This window comes from Tachysurus vachellii, chromosome 23 (genome assembly GCF_030014155.1).
Source record: "Tachysurus vachellii isolate PV-2020 chromosome 23, HZAU_Pvac_v1, whole genome shotgun sequence".
In the NCBI taxonomy this organism is placed as follows: domain Eukaryota; kingdom Metazoa; phylum Chordata; class Actinopteri; order Siluriformes; family Bagridae; genus Tachysurus; species Tachysurus vachellii.
The window spans coordinates 4130196-4152545 of record NC_083482.1 but is presented as its reverse complement, the minus strand read 5'-3'; the positions used below and the strand labels follow the sequence as shown (position 1 = coordinate 4152545).

The 22350-nt window shown below is 40.2% G+C and overlaps 1 protein-coding gene across 3 annotated transcripts in view; it reads left to right on the top strand.

The window, feature by feature from the left end:
* Positions 1–22350, top strand: part of cdkl5 (cyclin dependent kinase like 5) — a 42825-nt gene continuing 20475 nt past the window's right edge. For 2 of the 3 annotated variants that reach the window (XM_060859454.1, XM_060859452.1), the window contains exons 1-7: positions 1–199; positions 4416–4641; positions 6010–6044; positions 16363–16408; positions 16546–16682; positions 20080–20200; positions 20280–20339. In XM_060859454.1, the coding sequence (XP_060715437.1) occupies positions 4578–4641; positions 6010–6044; positions 16363–16408; positions 16546–16682; positions 20080–20200; positions 20280–20339 (463 nt within the window). In that variant the 5' untranslated portion in view covers positions 1–199; positions 4416–4577. Of the gene's footprint in view, positions 206–4415; positions 4642–6009; positions 6045–16362; positions 16409–16545; positions 16683–20079; positions 20201–20279; positions 20340–22350 lie in introns of all 3 variants that reach the window. The other variant, XM_060859453.1, reaches the window with a different exon arrangement.

The following is a 22350-nucleotide window of genomic DNA, read 5'->3' as shown; positions in this document are numbered from 1 at the left end:
CGTCGCTCAGGGCAACAACGCTTCGCCTGTATCGCGTTGGGTTGCTTGTCAGTTGACTGGAATGGAGGTAGAGAGGATCGCAGCTGTAATGAGCGGCTCCCGTTGCAGGTGAAATACAGAAGAAGAAGAAGCACAAAGATGCAAACCTGCGTCCCGTGACTGTGACAGAGGAGTCCGCGTGCCGACCTCGACAACCGGAGTGAGTGTGTGTGACGTTGTCTTTATTCTAAATGTTCATTTTGTGGTTCATACCGATTGTTGCACCTGGTTTGTTTTTTAGAGATAGAGATGATGCTGATGAGACCACAAGCATCTCTGGCGCTCCCTGCCCACACACACACACACACACACACACACACACACCTCTCTCTCAACCACACACACGCACACATACACACATGCACACACACGCACGCACGCACACACACTCACACATACACACGCACGGACACACACTCACATACACACACACACACACAGACCCGATACTATGCGTTTAGCTGCAATAACCTGTCATGCCAATCCAGGCTGCTGTATCTCTTCTGAACATTGCATTAAATTGTATGCCTTGCATGCGTGTTACCGTATCGATGTTCAGGCGCGAGAATGATTCCGCGCTTCCTCGCGCATCCGTTATGATCATCATCGTCATGATTAGCACAAATGAGGGACATTTATGCATATCACACATAGTATGAGAATAGAACTTCAATCCACCCACTAACTGTTCCAGTGCATGCATATAACAACACACACACACACACACACACACACACACACACACACACAAAATGCAGATGCACCTCCCACCCCATGCATTAAATGTATTCTTTGGTGTCCAGAAAGACGACATCGTCTTATCATCATCATCATCATCATCAAAGCGTTTGGAAGGCACGTTATGGAAACGAGGGTGTCTTCATCTCTAAGTCAAGCCTAACCAAGATTAATATCAGACCCCAAAGCCATAAACATTAGTCTAAACCAGAGCCAGTACTCGAAGGATGCAGTGCATTCGAGGTGGCAAGTATTTGCTTATGAACCTGATCGGTATGGTGTGTAGCCGTTTAAATGCTCACCGCATTGCATTAATCCGTTACTCGATTTGTGTTCATGCTGAGAAACAATTCAACACAACCTGCGTGGCCTTGTAATGATCACATCACTGAGCCATGCTCTGGCTAATGGACTCTATTTTGTGAAAAGAAAATAAAAAAAAAAACACTTGTACAATGGAATGTCATGATGTTTTTTTTTTTTTGCATTAGTCTAGATGGAATGGTTACACTTAATTTTCCTTTAGGTGTGTGTGCGTGTGTGTGGTGACTTGTGATGGACTGGCATCCCATTCAGGGTGTATTCCTTCCTTTTTCCCAGTGTTCCCATGGATAGGCTCCAGATCTGCGACTCAAGGATAAAATGTTTACCAAAGATGGATAGTTTATTGTACTATACATGGTAGACATGATCATCCAGTCACTCTCTCCAAAAGATTTGCACTCATACCCCAGTCTCATCTTATGCTTCAGGATATTGTGGTTCCTGCTGTCATCATAAAGACTGTCCCAGGACATTCTCTTACTCAACATCCTTTCCACATGCTTACATGCTCACATGATTTATAATCCTGCTATCTGGTGTGACCCAAAAGAGCAGGAGTCGGGTTCATCTTAAGGAGTCTTCCTCATGTCATCTCAATGAGAGTTTTGTTATTGCAGCCATACCTTGTTTACACTTTAGGGATCTGAATCTACATCTGGAAGTCTGTAAAGCTACTGTAGGACAGTGTCTGCTGGTAAAAGTGTTACACAAATTAAAATAAGAACAGCTCCAGGGAGTCCCTGGTCCTGTACTGAGATTGGTGTATTGGTTTCCTCCAGGGGCCTCCTGTTTCATCCCAAAACAAGCTGGTAGATGGATGCGTAATTGCTTCTAGGTGTGTATTCCCATTTTATGCACAGTATTTCCTGGATCCATTGTGACCCTGGCCAGGATAAACCTTCAGAGTTTTGGGTTTTATTCCTGCCTTCGCACTGTCCAAGGAGCTTGCATGTTCTCCCTGTGCTTTGGGGTTTCCTCCAGGTCTCATCCCCTGGTCCAAAGACATGCATTTTAGGCTGATTAGCATCTGTAAATTGTCTGTAGTGTGTAAGTGTATGGGTGTGTGCAGTTGTGACTTGGTGTCCCCTGCCTAGTGCCCCATGTCCCCTAGGATAAACTCCAGATTTCCCCATGACCCTGTGATGCATAATGGATGGATGGATATATTCAGCACACTGGTATACAAGCAAAGCTTACTGAATACACTAAGTTAACTTTATACATTTACATATTTTACCACCTGCCTATTTTTTTTTTGGTCCACATTGTGCTGCCAAAACAGGGGGGCACGGTGGCTTAGTGGTTAGCACGTTCGCCTCACACCTCCAGGGTTGGGGGTTCGATTCCCACCTCCGCCTTGTGTGTGTGGAGTCTGCATGTTCTCCCCATGCCTCTGGGTTTCCTCCGGGTACTCCGGTTTCCTCCCCCGGTCCAAAGACATGCATGGTAGGTTGATTGGCATCTCTGGAAAATTGTCCGTAGTGTGTGATTGCGTGAGTGAATGAGTGTGTGTGTGTGCCCTGCGATGGGTTGGCACTCCGTCCAGGGTGTATCCTGCCTTGATGCCCGATGACGCCTGAGATAGGCACAGGCTCCCCGTGACCCGAGGTAGATGAATGAATGAATGAATGAATGTGCTGCCAAAACAGCCCCGTTTAAGCTCCAACTCCCCAAGACCTCTAAAAGGTATGCTGTGGATCAGACTTGTTTGTCCAGCACATCCCATACACCCAACAAGACCCAATGTCCGGAAATGTCTGTCAGTCCATCACATTTCGGCTGTTGTTCACATAACTGCCTGCTACTTAACAGGATAAGAATGAATGTAATACCAAATAATGGTGTGTCTGGTACATTAGTGTGAGTTGAACCGAAATGTACTAATTAACATAGTTTTGAAGTAGTCATTAAACCTACAGTATACTTGTCTTCTAGTGAGATGTACTGTAGCTATTAGCTATTATCAGCTGACACAAAAACTGCTTGCTCACTTAGCATAAAATCTCATAGACATTTTACCACTGAGCAAATTAAATAAATTTAGATTTATTACAAGATATAGACTAAGTTTTCAAGGTAAAATATTTGAAATAGCTTTGGAATTCCAAAAATGGCAGACACAATGAACTTAGATGGGAAAATCCCAGGCATACTTTCAGCCGTAATCATGCTGTCCCATCTTCATTATTTCTGCTGCTTGAGCTGTCATCTTTTTGTGATGCACTTTTGTGCATCTGGATCATGAATGTAGGCTACATTCATAATGTTTAATACATAATGTTTACACGTCAGAACTGTGAGAGGTTTTACACACCGCTAGTTACAAAATCAAAAAACTTTTTTACAACATGGACATGTGACATATCAAAACACTCGGGGAACATGAGGGAAACTTCCTCAGGAGTATTCGGATGATGTCACATGCTTGTCTCCACTTGCCTCCAAATGTTTTGGCACCCTATCTTTCTGTCCACTTGCCTCCAAAAGTAACACTGACCCTTATGTCCACTCGCCTCCAAAAAGCACCGGCCTTTGCGAACACTTGCCTCATCAAAGCCAACATCAAGTTTGCAATGACGAACTTTACAAATCTAGTTAGAATTGAGATTCTACACGTCTTTAAATTAAAAACATCATTCATCAGATTTTACATCTTGAATTACCCCCTTTACACCATTACACCCTGATTTTACAGCTTACGTTACTGAACTTTTTTCTGCAGGGTCTACTTCATGGAGGGTTTAGTTCTAGCAGTAATTAAAGAAAACCAGGTCCCCATTGATCGCCTGTTAGGAGGACCCAAAATCAGTCAATCCAGTGGTTTTTTGTGACGAAACGGGAAAATCTTTACTCGTTACTCATCAAAGAACGACACAACGTATCATTTACATCAACATTTCATGAAAATCTCATCCTCAATTCGTATTTTGTCATAAATCATGTTACTGCAAACTCCTCTATCCTGAAGGCTCGTGTATAACACATACTGACTGATACAAAGGTCAAACGTTTCCTGATAGAAAATCAACAACAACATGTTCTGTAGCTCATTTATTGGAAGCTGTCATTGTACAAGTCATCCCTATACTATATGTCGCTACAAACAAGTTCATGAATACATAGCTGTGATTTGCCTTAAAGCCGAAACTACTTTCTGAGCTGCTCTTATAGAAAAATAATCAACACCTGACGAAGGCTTTAGGTGCTAATCTAAATATCTCTGCTTACGAACGAGACGGCGGTTCCATCTAACAGGCCTTTTGTGTTTTTCTTTTTTCGTGTGATTGTGTTGTACGTGTGAGTGTTTGTTTCAGTGAGTTTGTGTTAGAAATATGGAATCAATTTCAGGTCTCAAAGGAAACAGCATTCTGGCTCTGATGACTCGTTCGAGTGCCGTGTGGTGCTGCATGTCCTGACCACTCTTTTGCTGCGGACACACACACACACACACACTCACACCCCTGCCTTTTGACTTGATGAAGATTCGCCTCATCGGTGATGTGATGAATAAATTTGAGGTCCTTGGGATTGTAGGAGAAGGTGAGTGCAGAAACACATGTCACATCTTTAAGGGCAGATTGATGAAATCCACGTTTTTTCGCGGTGTGTTTTGATTTCCAAGTAATGACTTGTATTTACTGCATGATAAATTTCGTTTATGTTAAGATGCTCAGGTAAACAGTCGATTTCAGTGGTTTTGCTAGCAGGTGGAAACAGAGACTGGATCTAATATGAAACCAAATTTCCAGAAATGTCATTTATTATTTAAGCTACTGACATAGAATGCTTTCAGTTGCGTAAACAGAACTTACATAAACTAATTTAATACTTTCCCATCTGTGTATTAATGTGCACATGTATTAAACCGACTGTAAATTACACTGCAGGAGCTAAATTCTATTTGGTAATATTATGTATTTTGGACCTTGCAGTAGATAAGGCAAATTTAGGAAGGCTAGATAGACAAAACATGCTTTTTTGCTCATTCAAAAGATGCATTTATCCACAGGAAACGTTCCATGTTAGCAAACCTTTTGCCAGTTTAAACATTACATAACATACATTATCATACACAGCATCGCAAATGCTTTTTGACTGTCCATAACATAAGCAGTAGAATTTAATAGAATAAAGAATAGTTGCATAAAAAAAAAAAAAATCAAGGCCTCCATGTTATTCCAGTAAGGTTGGAAACTATGCATTAGACATTATTGTTGAGCAGCATTAGCCCTGTGTCAATAAATCTATAACGAATAACAACCCCACCTGCACCACAAATTTCAATACGTAAAATCATGATACAGTCACAACAGAGGCCCAGCTCAGCTAATTAGCGATCTGAGAGATAACTAATTGTGGTATTAGCATGAAAGCTGAAGCTCTGGAGTCTGATCTGAGGTGAGAGAGCAGGGCAAACTAAAGAGCCACCCTATTGTTCTCTTCAGGAATAGATAAAGACAGAGTTTAATCCTACTGGCTATCAGCACGTATCGAAATAACAAGTAAAATAGTTTCAAATGTTGTTTTCAGAAGGTTTGCACAGTCTGACGGTGTTATCCAATGCCACTGGAACATCATCATATGTTGTAGTGAGAGGAGACCTGGTCCCACATTACGCACCAAAATGGAATATGTGGAAAGCAACATCCGCAAACTACAGAGGTGCATCATTGATGCTTGGCGTCCAGCGGCCTTGTGACGATTGAAAACACGGGATAATTGAGCTCCAAACCACATAAACAGTTTAAACCTGAAAGGAAAGTCTAGGCTTTCATTCAAGAAGCGTCATTCCCAGGAACTTTTACACAAACCTGTAGAGCATTGTTCCACGAGAGACTGTTGAGGTGTGTTACATCCAGATGTCAGCCAAGCTGTTTTAATTTCAGTTACTTTTTTTTGTGTTTACAGGAGCCTATGGGGTGGTTCTAAAATGCAGGCACAAGGTAAGACATATTTTTGTATTTAAACTACTAGATTTCCTGAGCACCAAAATGGCTCAAAAAAATTATTTATTTTTTTTGCCCAATGTCCATAACCTCTTGTTGCTGGATGGCTTGGAATATTCAGAAGGAATTTCCATTAACCTGACAGTTTGCTGTCTATGTGTGTATGCCAATGGGAATTTTTATTATGCAAGACTACTTGGTCTCATTCATTTGAACGGATTAACCCTTTAAATTCCCTAGAGCTGTCCACGGATACAAACACGACTGTAGTTACTGAATAATTCATAACTACAGCTAAATATCATGCTTCAAGATAAATAACAGGGGTTAATATGGTGACATCATAAACAACACACGATTTTCCAAAAAGCTCATTAGATTAAAAGATAATCAGAGTTAGAAGCTACACCAACAATAACAATCTTCTTGCATGTACAAAGATCTTGGCCCAGATGTTGTCCACCATTTTTTCAAGGTGAGAGGCTTCAGAACATTTGACATAATTTCCAGAAAGGGAACAGACAGCGTTTATGCTATTTGGCGTGCATTGCGGGATTTTTTTTTTTTGTGTATTAAAAGGATTTTGCGAGTGAGAGAGGCAGACCTTAAAATGGCAGAATCCCTGATCACTACCTGGAACTACTGAACTAGCTGAGCCCGTGTCAGCCATGTATAATGAGGGCAATTCTTGCAAACATTCACTTTAATTTGGCTTATTGTTAAGAGAAACCAGGTTCTCGGTCCAAATCCAGGTAACTCCTGGTTTAGTTTGGCAATATTGATCGCTCCTTATGGTAACATTAGTCTGTTTAGCTAAAACCTTTAACCAGGCTGTAGCAGCTATGAGGGCAAGTCTGCATTTGCTAGCAAACAAGGATTGTTGTACAAATGCTTTATGGTCAAGATTCTTCATTGCAAATACCAATATACCATTCACTATGTATGCTTTATGCTACTTCGTAATTTTTTCCTCTGTTGATGAAGTGATTTATCTTCCTATTTGGTCAGATTATATTTCTAATCAATTTTACAGCTTCTTCTGCCTCCATTTTCTCATATATACCATCCACCCCATTGGGGATCTCAGAGAGAATGCCAGGTTTTGATAATTGGTCCTTTAGCGGTTTTACCACTCTGTCCACTAAAGATATTGAATATTTCTGGCCTTCTACTTACTGGGCCTTCATTAGTTTTCATCTTCTTCAAAAATACAACTGGCCGTTAATTACAGGCCGTTCAATGCAGATTCACGTCAATCCAGTATAATATGCTACAGTGGAAAAAACTCACAAGCTTGATGAGAAAGGTTGTGATTGGGAGAAAAATAAGCTGAAGTACTTTAGGTTTGTTTCCACTAAGCGTGTATAATATGCATAGTAATAAGCATCCTGAATAATGTATAATAAAACAATTACGTTGGTAATGAAACTCGAGGTGTAAATAATAAATGTATCAAGTATCACCCACCGGGCAAATAAAAGCACCAATGTACTATTCCAGTCCAGTGTTACGGTTACCTTAAGAAGTAATCAACTCGTCTAAAAAGAAGAATGGATATAACTTTGTCTCGTTCTTAATCCTAGGGTAGGCTCAAGTCAGTCATCAGAGTCCTTGACAGTTATATGTCTTTAGTTAACATAAAGGCATTGAGCTGTGTTGTTCTGTGTCTCAATAAACCATGAATGTTTTTAATTTACTGGAGGCTAAAGTTTAGCACACTTGCCTGACTCTTCCATTGTTGGGGTTCATTTCATAACATCTGCAGAGTTTGCATGTTCTTCTTGTCCTTTGGAGGTTTCCTCCTGGTACTCTGGTTTAGTCTCTTAGTACGAAGAAATAGTGTGGGTATGGGTGTGTGTGTGTGCACTATTGTGTGTCCTGTGATGGGTTAGCTCTTTGTCCAAGGTGTCCTTTACCTTGTGCCCTGATTCTCTTGGGAAAGGCTCCGGGCTCCCTGTGTAGGATAAAAGCTAGAGAAAATGACTGGGTGGAAGTCTAGCTAACATCTTAATTTTGCTTGACATGCTGTGTGAATTAACTGCAAACTGCATTTCACAACCATTAATTGTATGACAGTTATGCACTCTAATGTATTTTTGGCAAGTTTTGAGACCTTCCACCAGGATCATTTAGTGACATAAGATGAGGTATTTTCAAAAGCTACCATATAAAATAATTCCTACCCAGATTTTTGCCTGTTCTGCATGACAACATGATACTTAACATGATACATTTTCTGTTTTAAGCATTATAGAATGCAGTACCTATTTCTTTTTAGCACAAGTTGGACACTTATATTTCTGGTTGGTGTTTGAGTGCCTGTCATCTGCTCCTTGGGGTGGGCTCTAGGATGCCCCCCATCACTGCTAATAAAGATTCCTAGAGAGCAAATCATTGATTAGTATAAGTCTGACAACGGGACATCAAAAACATTGCTTATTGGACCAGAAGTGGCCAATAAAAGTTGTCATTTTCAAGTGGTTTTCTCATTAAAAGGGCCCAATCACAGGACAGACAAATCCTGTTGGAAGCACCACTCCACATCCTTACAGACTTGTGGGAGTCTGGGGTAGTGTGGTGCTTTCAGATCACATCAACCAACTGGAATTGTGATGGTCCATTTGGCGTTTAAGTTCTTTTTTACAGGTTCTTAGCCACATGCTGGTCACATTAGACAATGCAGCTGTATTTAATATGCACGCAGCACAAGGCCAAGGAGAAGTCTCTGTCTGGCACAAAATGTCCACAGGTGGGCGCATCCATGAATAGCCTCCCTCATCTGGGCTGTACAGAGCTACAACAGACACACTATCAAGAGGACCTGTAAATCCAGTGGAGTGGTATCTGTGGCCAAATATAGTAGTCCAGATGTGGCAAGGATTTGGAGAAGCACAGGTGGACAAGTGGGAGGTTGCTGATTGTGATTTACATTGTAGATGCAGCTGGAAAGCCCACTGGGACAGGATGCCTCGAGGCATGAAGTACCTTTAGTACTTTCCTATACACCTCAATGTTCTACAAGACTCACCAACTAGCCATTGAGTCTCGTAGGTGTCCACAACACGAGGCGCTTGGTTCCAACTGCGGCTTTTACTAGTTGATGGAACACCCTGGAGGCCACTGCAAGCAAATATTCTGTCTCAAGTAAACAGAAATATCAACAGTGACACCTTTGTCTGGTCTTTCTTGGTGTTTAAGGCATAATCACCAACTAAGAGCTGTGACCTGGAAATTCCCAAATATCTTCTAAACTCACAGCCTCTTATCACACAGGCTTTTGGTAATTGTTGATTTTTTGATACACTAAAGCACTAAGCACTAAATGCCTCTACCTACTCCAGTGGAGTACCATATCACAGTGGTTGGCATCTCAGGATGCACTAGGGTCTCTTACTCCCTTACTAAAGGCCAAATGTGGGAAATATTTTTATTGGAATCCCATAAACGCTCTCCTTATGAGCTTATGTGGCATGCATAGTGTCATGTTTACACTCCTCATAGGCCGTATTTACAGGTGTGCTATTTAATGATGGCTTCACTGCTCTTACCTGCATGTCACCATGTCCTTCTCTAGTTTAAAAACTAACATTGTCCCTCTCATTAGTATGAAGGTGGGTGATATCTATGAGCAGCTTGCTGAACAGTTCCAAGGTGTTACCATAGGAATTTCTTGAAACTCCTGGCAGGTAGGAGGGATGAAATTCAGTTAATAGCAAATGCTTTTGATATTCTGCATCATGTTACATGCACACAGATATAATGTGGTATGCAGGTGTTTCACACTGCCTCAAGCAGCTGTCTGGGGATTGTTTGACACACAACTAGTGATCAAGTTACTGGAGGAGCATTTGACACCGATTGTTGGTTGATCTCTGTCTTTTGATCTAATCATACATGTTGGCCTCCATGAAAAGTGTAGAATACAGTGCTTTTTACCTCTATACCCTAATAAAGATTTACTAAGAGAGGACTTGCATAATTGCATATTGTTTATTGGTGCTGGCTTGGTGGCGTAGTCGGTAGTTTTGCTGCTGCACAGTTCCAGGGTCCCTGGTTCAATCCTGAGTTTTTGGTAACTGTGGAGTTTCACCAGTAAGGAAGTGCTGAAGCATTGCCAAAAGCGCCACTGCTGTGTATACTAACAAAGAACATGATTTGTAGGAGGCTTGTGCAAAAGCCTGTTGTTTGCAATGCTGCAAAAATGCCCTGCAAGTTCTCACAATTCTTGGTTGGTGTGTTAAATGAGTCACTAGCTGCCATGTGTCATCCCGGCTTACTTATTTGTTTCTAAATTGCCTTTCATTCATTTCTCATTGGAATTGCAAAAGTGCTTCCCAAAATGGTTCCTTCCATTGTTCAGTGCTCAGGAAAAAGCAGGCCTAACACGTTTTTTTTTCTGTCCTTAAAGACAGAAACACTTTGATTTCAAACATTAAGTTCTGCTGGATAGCTCTAAGAAAGGAAAGTGCTCTTACTTATGTTCAAATGATATGTTTTATGGGAAAATAGAATTAGAAAGACTACACCTTTGATCAGAACTCCACTGTTTGGTGTAATGATCTAATGTGCTTCTCAGGATCTCCTAAAGCAGGCTATACAAGTCTGTAGAGTGCTGCCTGGGGTTCTGTGTAAAATGAACTGTGTGTGAAATGAAAATCCTTGGTGCTCAGGAGCTGTTATTTTATTATTATTTTTAATTGTTTTTTTTTTCATTTAATTTTTTTTTTTTATTGAATTGAAGACGGCACAGAGAATGTTGGCTAAGAGTGTGTGTGCGTGTGTGTTAGCATTAAGTAGGTCACCTTGAGTGGGAACGCTGGCTATGCTGAGACATGTTGCAATGGCAAAGCTCAAGAAAATAATACTGAGATGTGCAATGCAGCGCTATCAATGCTGGTGTTTAAGATTGAGAGACATATCATTATTTGCTGGCTTCTACAGTATAAGATCATCAATATTGCAATATATAAATGCTGATAAGTTGGTTGAGAAATTGTCCATGTTAGAAGATTGAAGGTTACTGTATACGTCGCTGTCTTTTATGCATTGAATGACTAATCATTGGATAAAATGATTTTTAAAAACACTGTATGGTGTATGGTGCATATAATCGCCACATCTTAACACATTTATATGGACAAATTCAATTCCAGTGTACCGTTCTGATGTAAAATGCTGGTGATTTTTTTATTTTATTTATTTATTTATTTATTTTGTGAAGCATCTCACAGCAAGAAATTATGTTGCAAGTCAGATGACAGATGATTGCTCATCGAGTGTTCTTCACGTCAGTCTAAGGCAGTACCCTGCAGTTTTGAGTAAATCAGCCATGTCACGCTACTGTCAAAGCGATGGATTTGATCCTGAGCCTATATGCGTATATAAAAGCACGGCTACTCTATTAATAGGAGTGTTGATGCACATTTAACAAAGAATAATATATGCATCAGTGTTATATCAGCAGCTCGGGTTTAAAAGGCTACATTTCAACCCTGTTTTCACTCAGATTGAGTTCTCACAATTGCTGTCTATATATGTTAGCATGATATCTCTATCATTGGTGGAACTCTTGATCTCTTTAGTCTTTAAGAGCCCTTGGACTACTAGTACCACAACATCCTCAAGGCTTCAAACACTGTATTTAGTAGTAGAATAGTGAAATGTCAATGGAAATGTCAATGGATTGCCAGACCAGCTGTGTTGTCTCCAAAGCAGGTTTTAATGAAGGAATCAAATAAAATACATAACTTCTTTACAGGGGGGCACGGTGGCTTAGTGGTTAGCACGTTCGCCTCACACCTCCAGGGTTGGGGGTTCGATTCCCGCCTCCGCCTTGTGTGTGTGGAGTTTGCATGTTCTCCCTGTGCCTCAGGGGTTTCCTCCGGGTACTCTGGTTTCCTCCCCCGGTCCAAAGACATGCATGGTAGGTTGATTGGCATCTCTGGAAAATTGTCCGTAGTGTGTGAGTGAATGAGTGTGTGTGTGTGTGTGCCCTGTGATGGGTCCTTGCTTATAATTTATCTGGGGTTAACAATTAATTCCAGCTACGTCTAATCTGGTTTTACACTGTTCGGTCCTAAAACCTGGCTAAAGCTTTTTATTTGTATATTTGCGCTGTCACTAATCATGAAGGTGTACAAACAGCACACTGATATTTTAAATTCAATTCAAATTTCAATTCAAATTTATTTGTATAGCGCTTTTTACAATGGACATTGTCTCAAAGCAGCTTTACAGAACATAAACATAGAACAAAAGGTTATTATAAAGAATAATATAAAGATTAATAGAATACAAAATTCAAGATTAATATAAGATATATTTAAAAGCGTTTGTATTTATCCACAATGAGCAAGTCTGAGGTGACTCTGGTGACTGTGGGGAGGAAAAACTCCCTTAAATGGTGACCTGAGGTAGTTCGTATAAGCGGTAGAAAATGAGTGAGTAAGTGAATGAAGTCCCTACACACTATGTCACAAATCTGTGAGCAGAAGTGTATTCTGCTTTTGTAGCTGATCCACCTTAAGGTTTAATACATTCTGAGATCTTTTTCTGCTCTCCAGGGTTGTAAAGAGTGGTCATTTGTAAAGAGTGGTTACTATAGAATTCCTGACAGCTCAGACCAGTCTGATCATTCTACTCAGATATCTCTCATCAACAAGGTGTTTCAGCTGGCAGACCTGCTGCTCACAAGAGTCTATGTAAACTCTGAAGATCCCAGAGAAACTCTGATGTTGTGCTGGTGTTCCTTTTAAAATGGATGGTGAGTGTATAAGCACCAACTAAGGATGTGTGGCCCCCTGTTATTCTTCTCTGTTGGAAACTAGAATCAAATGCACATGGATGAGTTTCAATAGGCCAACCATCAAGCTAGAACTAGGACTAGAGTAGAGCTTGATGCTTGACTCCAAACTGAGAGTCAATTTGGGAGAAACTGGGAAAACCTAAGAACATTGTTGTGGTATAAAATGAACAAATGAATTGATTTGGCTTTCAACCACTGTTTACTCACCAGAGCAAGAAAATTTGATGGACATTGTTTAGCATGGGCAGTGTCTCGAGCTGATATGTCCAGAAGCCTTGAGTGTATATACCAGAAGTATTGGCACCATTAGACAAACTCTGTATACCAAACTTTTCATGCATAGAATTGACCACCACCTAGCTTTGGCCGTTCATTCAGCCTGCAGGTTACTTCGTATTTGACTGTCGCTTAATATGAGTGGCTTTTGTTCTTGATTTATGACATTGCATTGACAGCACAGATGTTATATATAATCTATATAACTGTTCTGACCATGTATATCTATATGGTGCATGGTTCAGGGATCGAGTTGTGTGAGCAATAATAACAATAATAATAGTCTCTCAAGGATTTTGCAATTTTTCCAAGATGTCATCACAAGGTGTATTCAGCCAAAGCCCTCTTTGATTGCCGAGCATCTACCACTGAAGTCTCAAGTCATGAATGTCAAGTCAAAGTCAAGTCGAGTCTTTTTTTTTAATATTTGTCAAGCAAGTCTCAAGTCTCAAATTTGTGACTTAAGTCTGACTCGAGTCAAGTCGAGTCCCCCATCTCTGAGTCATTTAACTCAAGTCCGAGTCAAGTCTCAAGTCATGACTGTCAAGTCGAGTCTTTTTTTAATATTTGTCAAGCAAGTCTCAAGTCTCAAATTTGCGACTTAAGTCTGACTCGCGTCAAGTCATATGACTCGAGTCCCCCATCTCTGATTATTATTAGCTTGTGATGAAGAACCTGTTGGTTAGTTAGCATATGTGCATAATGCTCACTTGCAGTTGATAAATCCTGACCATGCCACTTAGATTTGCCAGCTAAAAAAAACCCATTAGGCCTTATTTTTTCATCTAAATGAATTTTATCTCTTGTCAAGTGCATTTGGAACAAAATATTAAAAAGAGACAGCTTTCAGTTCTAATTAGTGTAGCACCCTAACCCTTTCTCTTTCTTCTATGTGCAGCATAATGAAACCCAGCTTAAGAGCCACTTCTACATATAGTTCAAGTGTTTGGGATTCAGAAAGCGATAAAAGGGGTCAGTTATGGTTTCAGGCAGAGAAGCACCTAGCTGTATATTGTAAAGCCTCAGCGATGAAGCAGAGAGCGTTTGAACGCTATTTATGCTAAATAGCTCTGTTTGTGCATGTCATAGCCATGTTCTGTTTGGTGTCCACTTTTGGAAACACCTTGAAGCTTGACTGATACATGTAACTGTAACGTTCAAGTGCAGTTCTTTTATGAACAGTGAGAGAAACCACAAGACAAAACACAGTAACAGAACTCAGGGTCAGAAATTTACTATTTAAATTATGGTTAAATAAAATAAATCAATACTGCTTCTGATTTCCAAGAATGTGTAACTTAACACCAAAACGAACTGATTTGCTCTCTCTCGCTCTCTCTCTCTCTCTCTCTCTCTCTCTCTCACTCACTCTCTCTCACTCACTCTCTCTCTCTCTCTCTCTCTCTCTCTCTCTCTCTCTCTCTCTCTCTCTCTCTATCAGCCTGTTAAGCAGAAGGCTGCTGAGTTGCATCAAATTTGCAAACATAAAACCATTTTATCTGAAACGCAACCATTCATATACTTTAAAAAGTGTTTTGTTTTTCATCTCCGCATCGAGCAGCGTTATTAGATATGTCGATCTAAGCAGAGGAAATCCATTTTCTCCGAGCCTGAAGCCACTTCTCTATACACAACTATCTGCTTTCACCTTCGACAAGCAGCATCTCAAATTTCAAAGACCCCCCCAAAACCCTGGCTACAGATGCCCACTGACATCAGAGAAGCTGAAGGACAAAAAAACAAAAGCGTAAATGTTTAATCCTGAAGTCTACTCCTACTAGACATTTTGGAAGTATGTTTATAATGAGGATGAGCGAAGGCGGTGATGCGAACGCTTGTCATTAATCTGTGGTTAAGGCGAAGATTTGCATGTGGCTTGAGGCTTAAGAGAAACAGTACACTTCAGGGTGGCCCTGTCGTAGCAGTGTTACGTGACACGGTTCCACATTAACGATGGTTAAGTTACTGGGTGTAAAGCTGAGAACATAGAACCGTTTACCAAGTAAAAGTGTGAAAGGTTTCCTGTTCTGAGTAAAAGCACAAGAAAAACTGCACATAAATATTGGATTACTATCTTAATACTATCATGAACAATTTTGCATTGTGTTACATTACAACATGGTCATAGACCCTTGTATCCTTGCTTAGCAAAGCTGCTCAATCCATCTGTTTATCTGAGTATCTGTTTAACCCGAATCGCACAGCTCTTTTCAACAACAGCATTTTATCTTCAAGCAGACGAGAGAACTTTCAGTAAAGAGAAATCCTCTTTGGTTTGAGTGTCCCTGCTGGGATGATTTTTGAAGTAAGGGATGGTGCAGAATTCCAAGCTCCAAGGGCTGTGATGCTGATCGTTAGAATAGTTGATCAGAAGATTCTGCACGAAGGCAAGGTCCCGCTCTTTCTCTAGAACAAACAAAAACATGGTTATATTTTTTCCTTTTATCTTATTTGCTGTCACCTCTGAAGATAGAGGGTCTATATAACCCCACAGAAAGGGCGGGACATATCAAAAGTCTCCACCCATTTTTAAAACAGCCAATAGCATTTAACTTACCCTACAGCCCCGGCCCAGTTGGCTAAAATTTTATTTATTTAATGAATATTTCATTCATTAATTGTCACAGAGGCAGGAATAGGACATGCAAACACGCTAACTCGGAATCCACGCAATAAAATTATATTGTTTATAAATAATTTGAGCCTCAGCCACTATTGCTAACAGGAGTGCTATTAGCAATGGCGTAGGATTGAGAATGAGAACTAATAGCAGAAGCCGCAATCCCACCACCCTCTCATCAGTTCTAGCAGATGATTATACAATGGTTCTAAGACTAATTAAGAATATGTGTAGTAATAACTATAATCTGTTATGATCTGCACACAAAGGCTTAGCTTATTCCTCCGTGCACCTTGCCATTTTGAAGCCTAATCTTAATTATTGGGATGTTTTATGACAAGAGGCTTCTCTGACAGCTCAATTGAATTTCATCCAAAGACGTGCAGTGTGAAAGAACAGATCCTTATTATCCAGTTTAGATAATAACCGAGTGTGAACGTGGTTTACAGGAAATCTTTCTTTCATTTAAATTCTAGAAGATTAACCTAAAGTTAGGTTAGTGCACTAACTGTGGTGTGTGTGTGTGTGTGTGTGTGTGTGTGTGTGTGTGTGTGTGTGTGTGTGTGTGTGTGTGTGTGTGTGTGTGTATGTGTGTATGTGTGTGTGTTTTGTAGGAGACGAAAGAGCTTGTTGCCATAAAGAAGTTTAAGGACAGTGAAGGTAAAGCATTACCACATATTTGTGTTGCTTGTGTGTATGTACATGTGCATATGTATGTATGTGTGTGTATGTATGTGTGTCTGTTCTTGATGATCTGTATAGATCAGACAGAAACTCTGTGTTTCTCTGTCTGGCAGAGAATGAAGAGGTAAAGGAGACGACTCTGCGGGAGCTGAAAATGCTCCGCACACTGAAGCAGGAGAACATCGTGGAGCTGAAGGAGGCGTTCCGGCGCAGAGGGAAACTCTACCTGGTGTTTGAATATGTGGAGAAGGTGGGAGCAAAATCTCTCGGTTTACCTTTTGTGTGTGTGTGTATGTGTGTGTGTGTGTGTGTGTGTGTGTGTGATCTCTGAGGGCATTCTGGTACTTGATGTGTTTAAGATGATCACACACCAGGTGGTAACTGAGCAATCAAGGGTTAAGCAGTGGTTATCATGGGCACAGCAGTGGTAGATTTGTGGACTCAAACTCATAACCTTCCGTTCAGTAGTTCAACACCTTAACCACTGAGTTATTGCACATAACCGATGACTAAATACGTGCTAAGGACATGCACGCAATATAAACACATATTTATAGTATGCTTTGCTTTGGCAGTTATTGTCAGCGCTAAAACTTTTAAGCATCCATCCACCGCTTTCAGCGTCCCCCCTGCTTTTGGGCGAGAGAGATACAGAGGGTTTTTTCTGACTTATTTAAATGTGTGAAAAGCACGGCATGTTTTATCAGCTGTGGTGGGAGGAAAACAGTAACTCTGATAAGTCTGGCTGGTTCTGTGATGATATAATCTGTTCAGGAACGCATCTGCTTTCTGTCTTGACACACGTGTTCGTTCTCACCTCTTGGAACGAACGGAAGATTGCTTGTGCGTCTTTCCTAAACTTTTTGCTGGTCGAGTCCATAATATGAAATTTTGTAAAGACTGCTACAAACACTGGACACTTCTTTAAAAAAAATGTGAGATAAGCATCTCCTTTAGATAAAAACACATCATTTATTATATTATCAGTCTAAGCTTATGTAAAAACATCCCAATCATGCCTCTGAATTGAGCTGTTACTATGGAAACCATAAGATAAATTATACAAACTGGCTCGGCTGTAAGAGCTGCTGCTATAGAAAATGAATCCATAATTTCTGATTCAAGAATGCTGTAGTATAAATCTGGATATCTCAGAAATCCCTCTGGCGTGGCGCAAATGTGTCAAGTGGGTGGAGCTTAAATCATCTGTGAAGATGATCATCTGGTTGTGAAGGACATATTTTTTGTTAAGTTTTTATATTTTTTCATTGCTGAAGAGAAGTCATGTGTATTCAGAAATCGTAGAAAATGATTTTCACACATGAAATAGTTCTCCTGGGTCACACTAAACCCAAAATAAAGCGAACCTTTAGCTCCATTATGTAGAAAGGAAATTATTTACCTTTACATTATTTACTGTCTATTATCATCCAAATGCCAATGAGGTTCCTTTCTGAGCCTGGTTCCTCTCAAAGTTTCTTCCTCGTATCATCTCAGGGAGTTTTTCCTCGCCATAGAGATCAATTTTTATTCTGTTTCTAGACTTCTGTAAAACTGCTTTGCGACAATGTCATTTGTTAAATGCACTATACAAATAAATTGAATTGAATTGAATCCTTGCTGGGGGGCACGGTGGCTTAGTGGTTAGCACGTTCGCCTCACACCTCCAGGGTTGGGGGTTCGATTCCCGCCTCTGCCTTGTGTGTGTGGAGTTTGCATGTTCTCCCCGTGCCTCGGGGGTTTCCTCCGGGTACTCCGGTTTCCTCCCCCGGTCCAAAGACATGCATGCTAGGTTGATTGGCATCTCTGGAAAATTGTCTGTAGTGTGTGATTGCGAGAGTGAATGAGTGTGTGTGCCCTGCGATGGGTTGGCACTCCGTCCAGGGTGTATCCTGCCTTGATGCCCGATGACGCCTGAGATAGGCACAGGCTCCCCGTGACCCGAGGTAGTTCGGATAAGCGGTAGAAAATGAGTGAATGAATGAATCCTTGCTTATAATTTATCTGGGGTTAACAATTAATTCCAGCTACGTCTAATCTGTTCGGTCCTAAAACCTGGCTAAAGCTTTTTATATGTATATTTGCGCTGTCACTAATCATGAAGGTGTACAAACAGCACACTGATATTTTAAATTCAATTCAAATTTCAATTCAAATTTATTTGTATAGCGCTTTTTACAATGGACATCGTCTCAAAGCAGCTTTACAGACGATAAACACAGAACAAAAGGTTATTATAAAGAATAATATAAAGATTAATATAATACAAAATTCAAGATTAATATTAGATAGATTTAAATGTGTTTGTATTTATCCACAATGAGCAAGTCTGAGGTGACTCAGGTGACTGTGGGGAGGAAAAACTCCCTTAGATGGTAAAGGAAGAAAACTTGAGAGGAACCAAAGGGGAACCTCACCCTCATATGGGTGACATTGGAGGGTGTGATTATAAATATACAGTCAAACAAATGTTGTATTGAAGAGGAAATTGTTGTCCTCAAAGACCACATGGAGTTGGCATCCTCCTCTTTAGTATTGCAGAGTCTAACTGAAGCTGGTAGATCTCTAAATGCCTCACAGAGTCAGCCTCGTCTCAGTGGAGGTCCAAAATCACGACGATCGGAGCTGGTACAATTTCTGGATGCCTCGGGATGGGTAGAAAGAGAGAAGTAGTAGAGAGGAATTAATGTAGCTTCTGTTCATAATATTAGCAAGCACTAGATGATAATGTGCATTTGGTCTGAAGTAATAGAGCACAAGATTATGGGATGTATTATGTGTACGCCTGACTTAAGAAATACGTTTTTAATCTACATTTAAACTGGAAAAGTGTGTCTGAGCCCCGAACACTATCAGGAAGACTATTCCAAAGTTTGGGAGCTAAATATGAAAACCCTCTACCGCCTTTAGTAGACTTAGATATTCTGGGAACTACCAGAAGTTTTGTGATCTCAGAGAGCGTGAAGGATTGTAACGTGTTAGAAGACTAGTTAGATACATGGGAGCTAAACCATTAAGAGCCTTGTACCTAAGTAGCAGCAGTTTGTAATCAATTTTAACAAGTAGCCAGTGTAGAGGTGATAAATTTGGGGTTATATGATCATACTTTCTTGTCCTGTTGAGAACTCTGGCAGCGGCATTTTGGACTAACTGTAGCCTATTTATTAAAGATGCAGGACAACCAGCTAGTAACGCATTACAATAGTCCAGTCTAGAGGTCATGAAAGCATGAACTAGCTTCTCAGCATCAGATACAGACAGGTGGAAGAAGGCTGTTTTTGTAGTATGGGTGTTATGAAAAGACAAGTTGCTGTCTAATATAACACCCAGGTCTTACACTGTCGAGCTAGTAGTTACAGTACATCCCTCTAAATGGAAGTTGAAGTGAGAGAGCTTCTGTGTACTGGTTTTTGGGCCGATAAGTAGTATTTCTGTCTTATCAGAGTTTAACAATAGAAAATTACAGCTCATCCAATCTTTTATCTCTTTAACACACTCAGTTAATTTGGACAATTTAGCTGTTTCATCATTTATTTAATCTAAATAAAGGCAGCATATAAAATGATAATCCGGGTTTAAATGCAGTGTGAAAAGCCCTAAAGTCAGAATGTAAGCTTTACTGATTATTTTGTTCTATCACTCCCTAGAACATGCTGGAGCTTCTGGAGGAAATGCCCAATGGCGCTCCACCTGATAAAGTACGCAACTACATTTATCAGCTGATTAAAGCGATCCACTGGTGCCATAAGAATGAGATCGTACACCGAGGTAAAAGCAACCTGAAGGCTTTGGAAAATACTGATTTCTCTTATTCTGAGCTAATGTGATTCTCTGTGTTCCTTCTCAGACATCAAGCCTGAAAATCTTCTCATCAGCTCCAATGACATCCTCAAGCTCTGCGATTTTGGTAAGTGATAAGATGAAGATATCTCTATCAATCTAGAGTCTCCTGAGAAACGGGACGGGAATTATTTTCCTCCAAAGACATTTGAGCTGGGATTTGAGATCAAAAGATGGCTATGTGTCAAAGTTTCCAGATTTTTCCTGGTATTTGCTTCCAGATGTGTTAAACAACATACAAAATATAAAAACCTTTGTGTCAGATGGCCCAATTTGTAGGTGAGCAAAATTATTGCACCAATGTAGTCTTGAAGGAAATGAATAAGTAAAAGTAATCATTCTTAATATTTGGTTGCTTGCAGTTGCTTCATAAAGCCTGTGACTCATTGTGATGTGTTTCCAGGCTTTTTACAGAGTTTGATTGCTTCAGGAAGCTTCTCCTTTCTGTCTCCTCTTCAGGAGGTGAAATTCTGCTCACTTAGGTTAAGGTCCGCTGATTGACTTGGTCAGTCTTCCACTTTTTTTTCCCCCCTCATTAAGTTTGTTGATCTTCTCCCCAGTTAGATCGGACGTATTTCTCTGTAAATTGGACTTCAGTCTTCTGAAGTCATTCTGCTGCTTCCACACTGAATTAGATCATCATTAACGATTATTGGGAATGTTCCAGAAGCAGCCATGAACGCCATGCAAGCCATAACACTACTGTACCACCACCATGTTTCACAGATGAGCTTGTAGGTTTTGATTCATTAGCAGATCTTTTCTTCCTCCTCACTTAAATGAAGTTCTTACTGATTCCTCCCGCTGATAAGTGCTTTGTATCTTGCAATATGGTCTCTTTATTTCTGCCCTCAAAGTCTTTTTTCCAGTGATGGATTGTGGTACCATCACTCTGCCATTTGTAGAGGTTATTAGTGATATCACTGATTATTGTTTCTGGGTTTTTCCTTCACAGATCTCACACAATGTTTTTGCCCTCAGCTGTTGTTGTTTTCATTGGCCCAACCTCGTCAGTGTCTGTTGCTCAGTACCCCAGCGTTTTTTTTTCTTTCTTTCTTTTCCAGGACATTCTGAATTGTTGTATTGGATATACCCAGTGTTTTCACAGCTTTAAAATGGCTTGTTCTTTTTCCCATAGACAGCTGAAAAGATAGAGAGATTTTCATACCGGCTTATAACTTTTAACAACAAACGCAGCCTTTGCAGGTGAAACTGAGAGGAGATGTTCAGAGCTATTTATTTTTTAAACAGGACACGCCTGAGTAGCGAGAAACATATGTCAGAACATCTGTCAGGAGCGTGTACTGTATGAATATTTTTGCTTGCCTAAAAATTGGGCGGTCTTATACAAAATGTGCTGTTTTTATGTTGTGGAACTTTCTTATGTTCATCTTTTGATCTCAAACCCACATTTCTTCAGGAAAAAAACAACTGACGCTGCAACAAGGCTTTTGTCATTTTCTATTGAGTATTCTATTATGCTAACGTATTTAAAAATTCTACATGCACTTGGACAATCGTCTTACATTTTCATGACTAGCGCAGTCCAAACTCACGAATATAATAGATATGAGTAAGACAACAGACTGTATGCTTTGAATATGTTGAAGTGATATCATTTGTTATTTAAAAGCTCGTACAGTAAGTGTGAGAGTACGTCGTGTGTTGGTTCTAGCCGTGACCATAATGCCCCACCTGCTGGAAGATGAAGATAATTGCCTGAAAAGTGAAAAGTCACGCATTATATGATTAGGCAGCTCAGTGAGTTCCATGGAGAATGCACATGAGTCACAGCAGACTTCTTTTGAAGCACTTTTATTTTTAGCCCCGGCTTGATTGATCAAGTGTGAATATTCTACCGTCTCACTCACGCCACCCATCTTGTCTCTTCTTATCATAATAGACTGATCATATGTTTTTTTATTGATATATGGTTCTTTTTTTAAACTTCTGTTTCGCTTTACACTCTTTATCGCTGACTGTACACTAAACACACATACACAAAGGCTCACTCTGAAAGACTCACTGGACACATCGAAACAGAAAACACACACACATGGTCTAGGACAGGGGTTTCT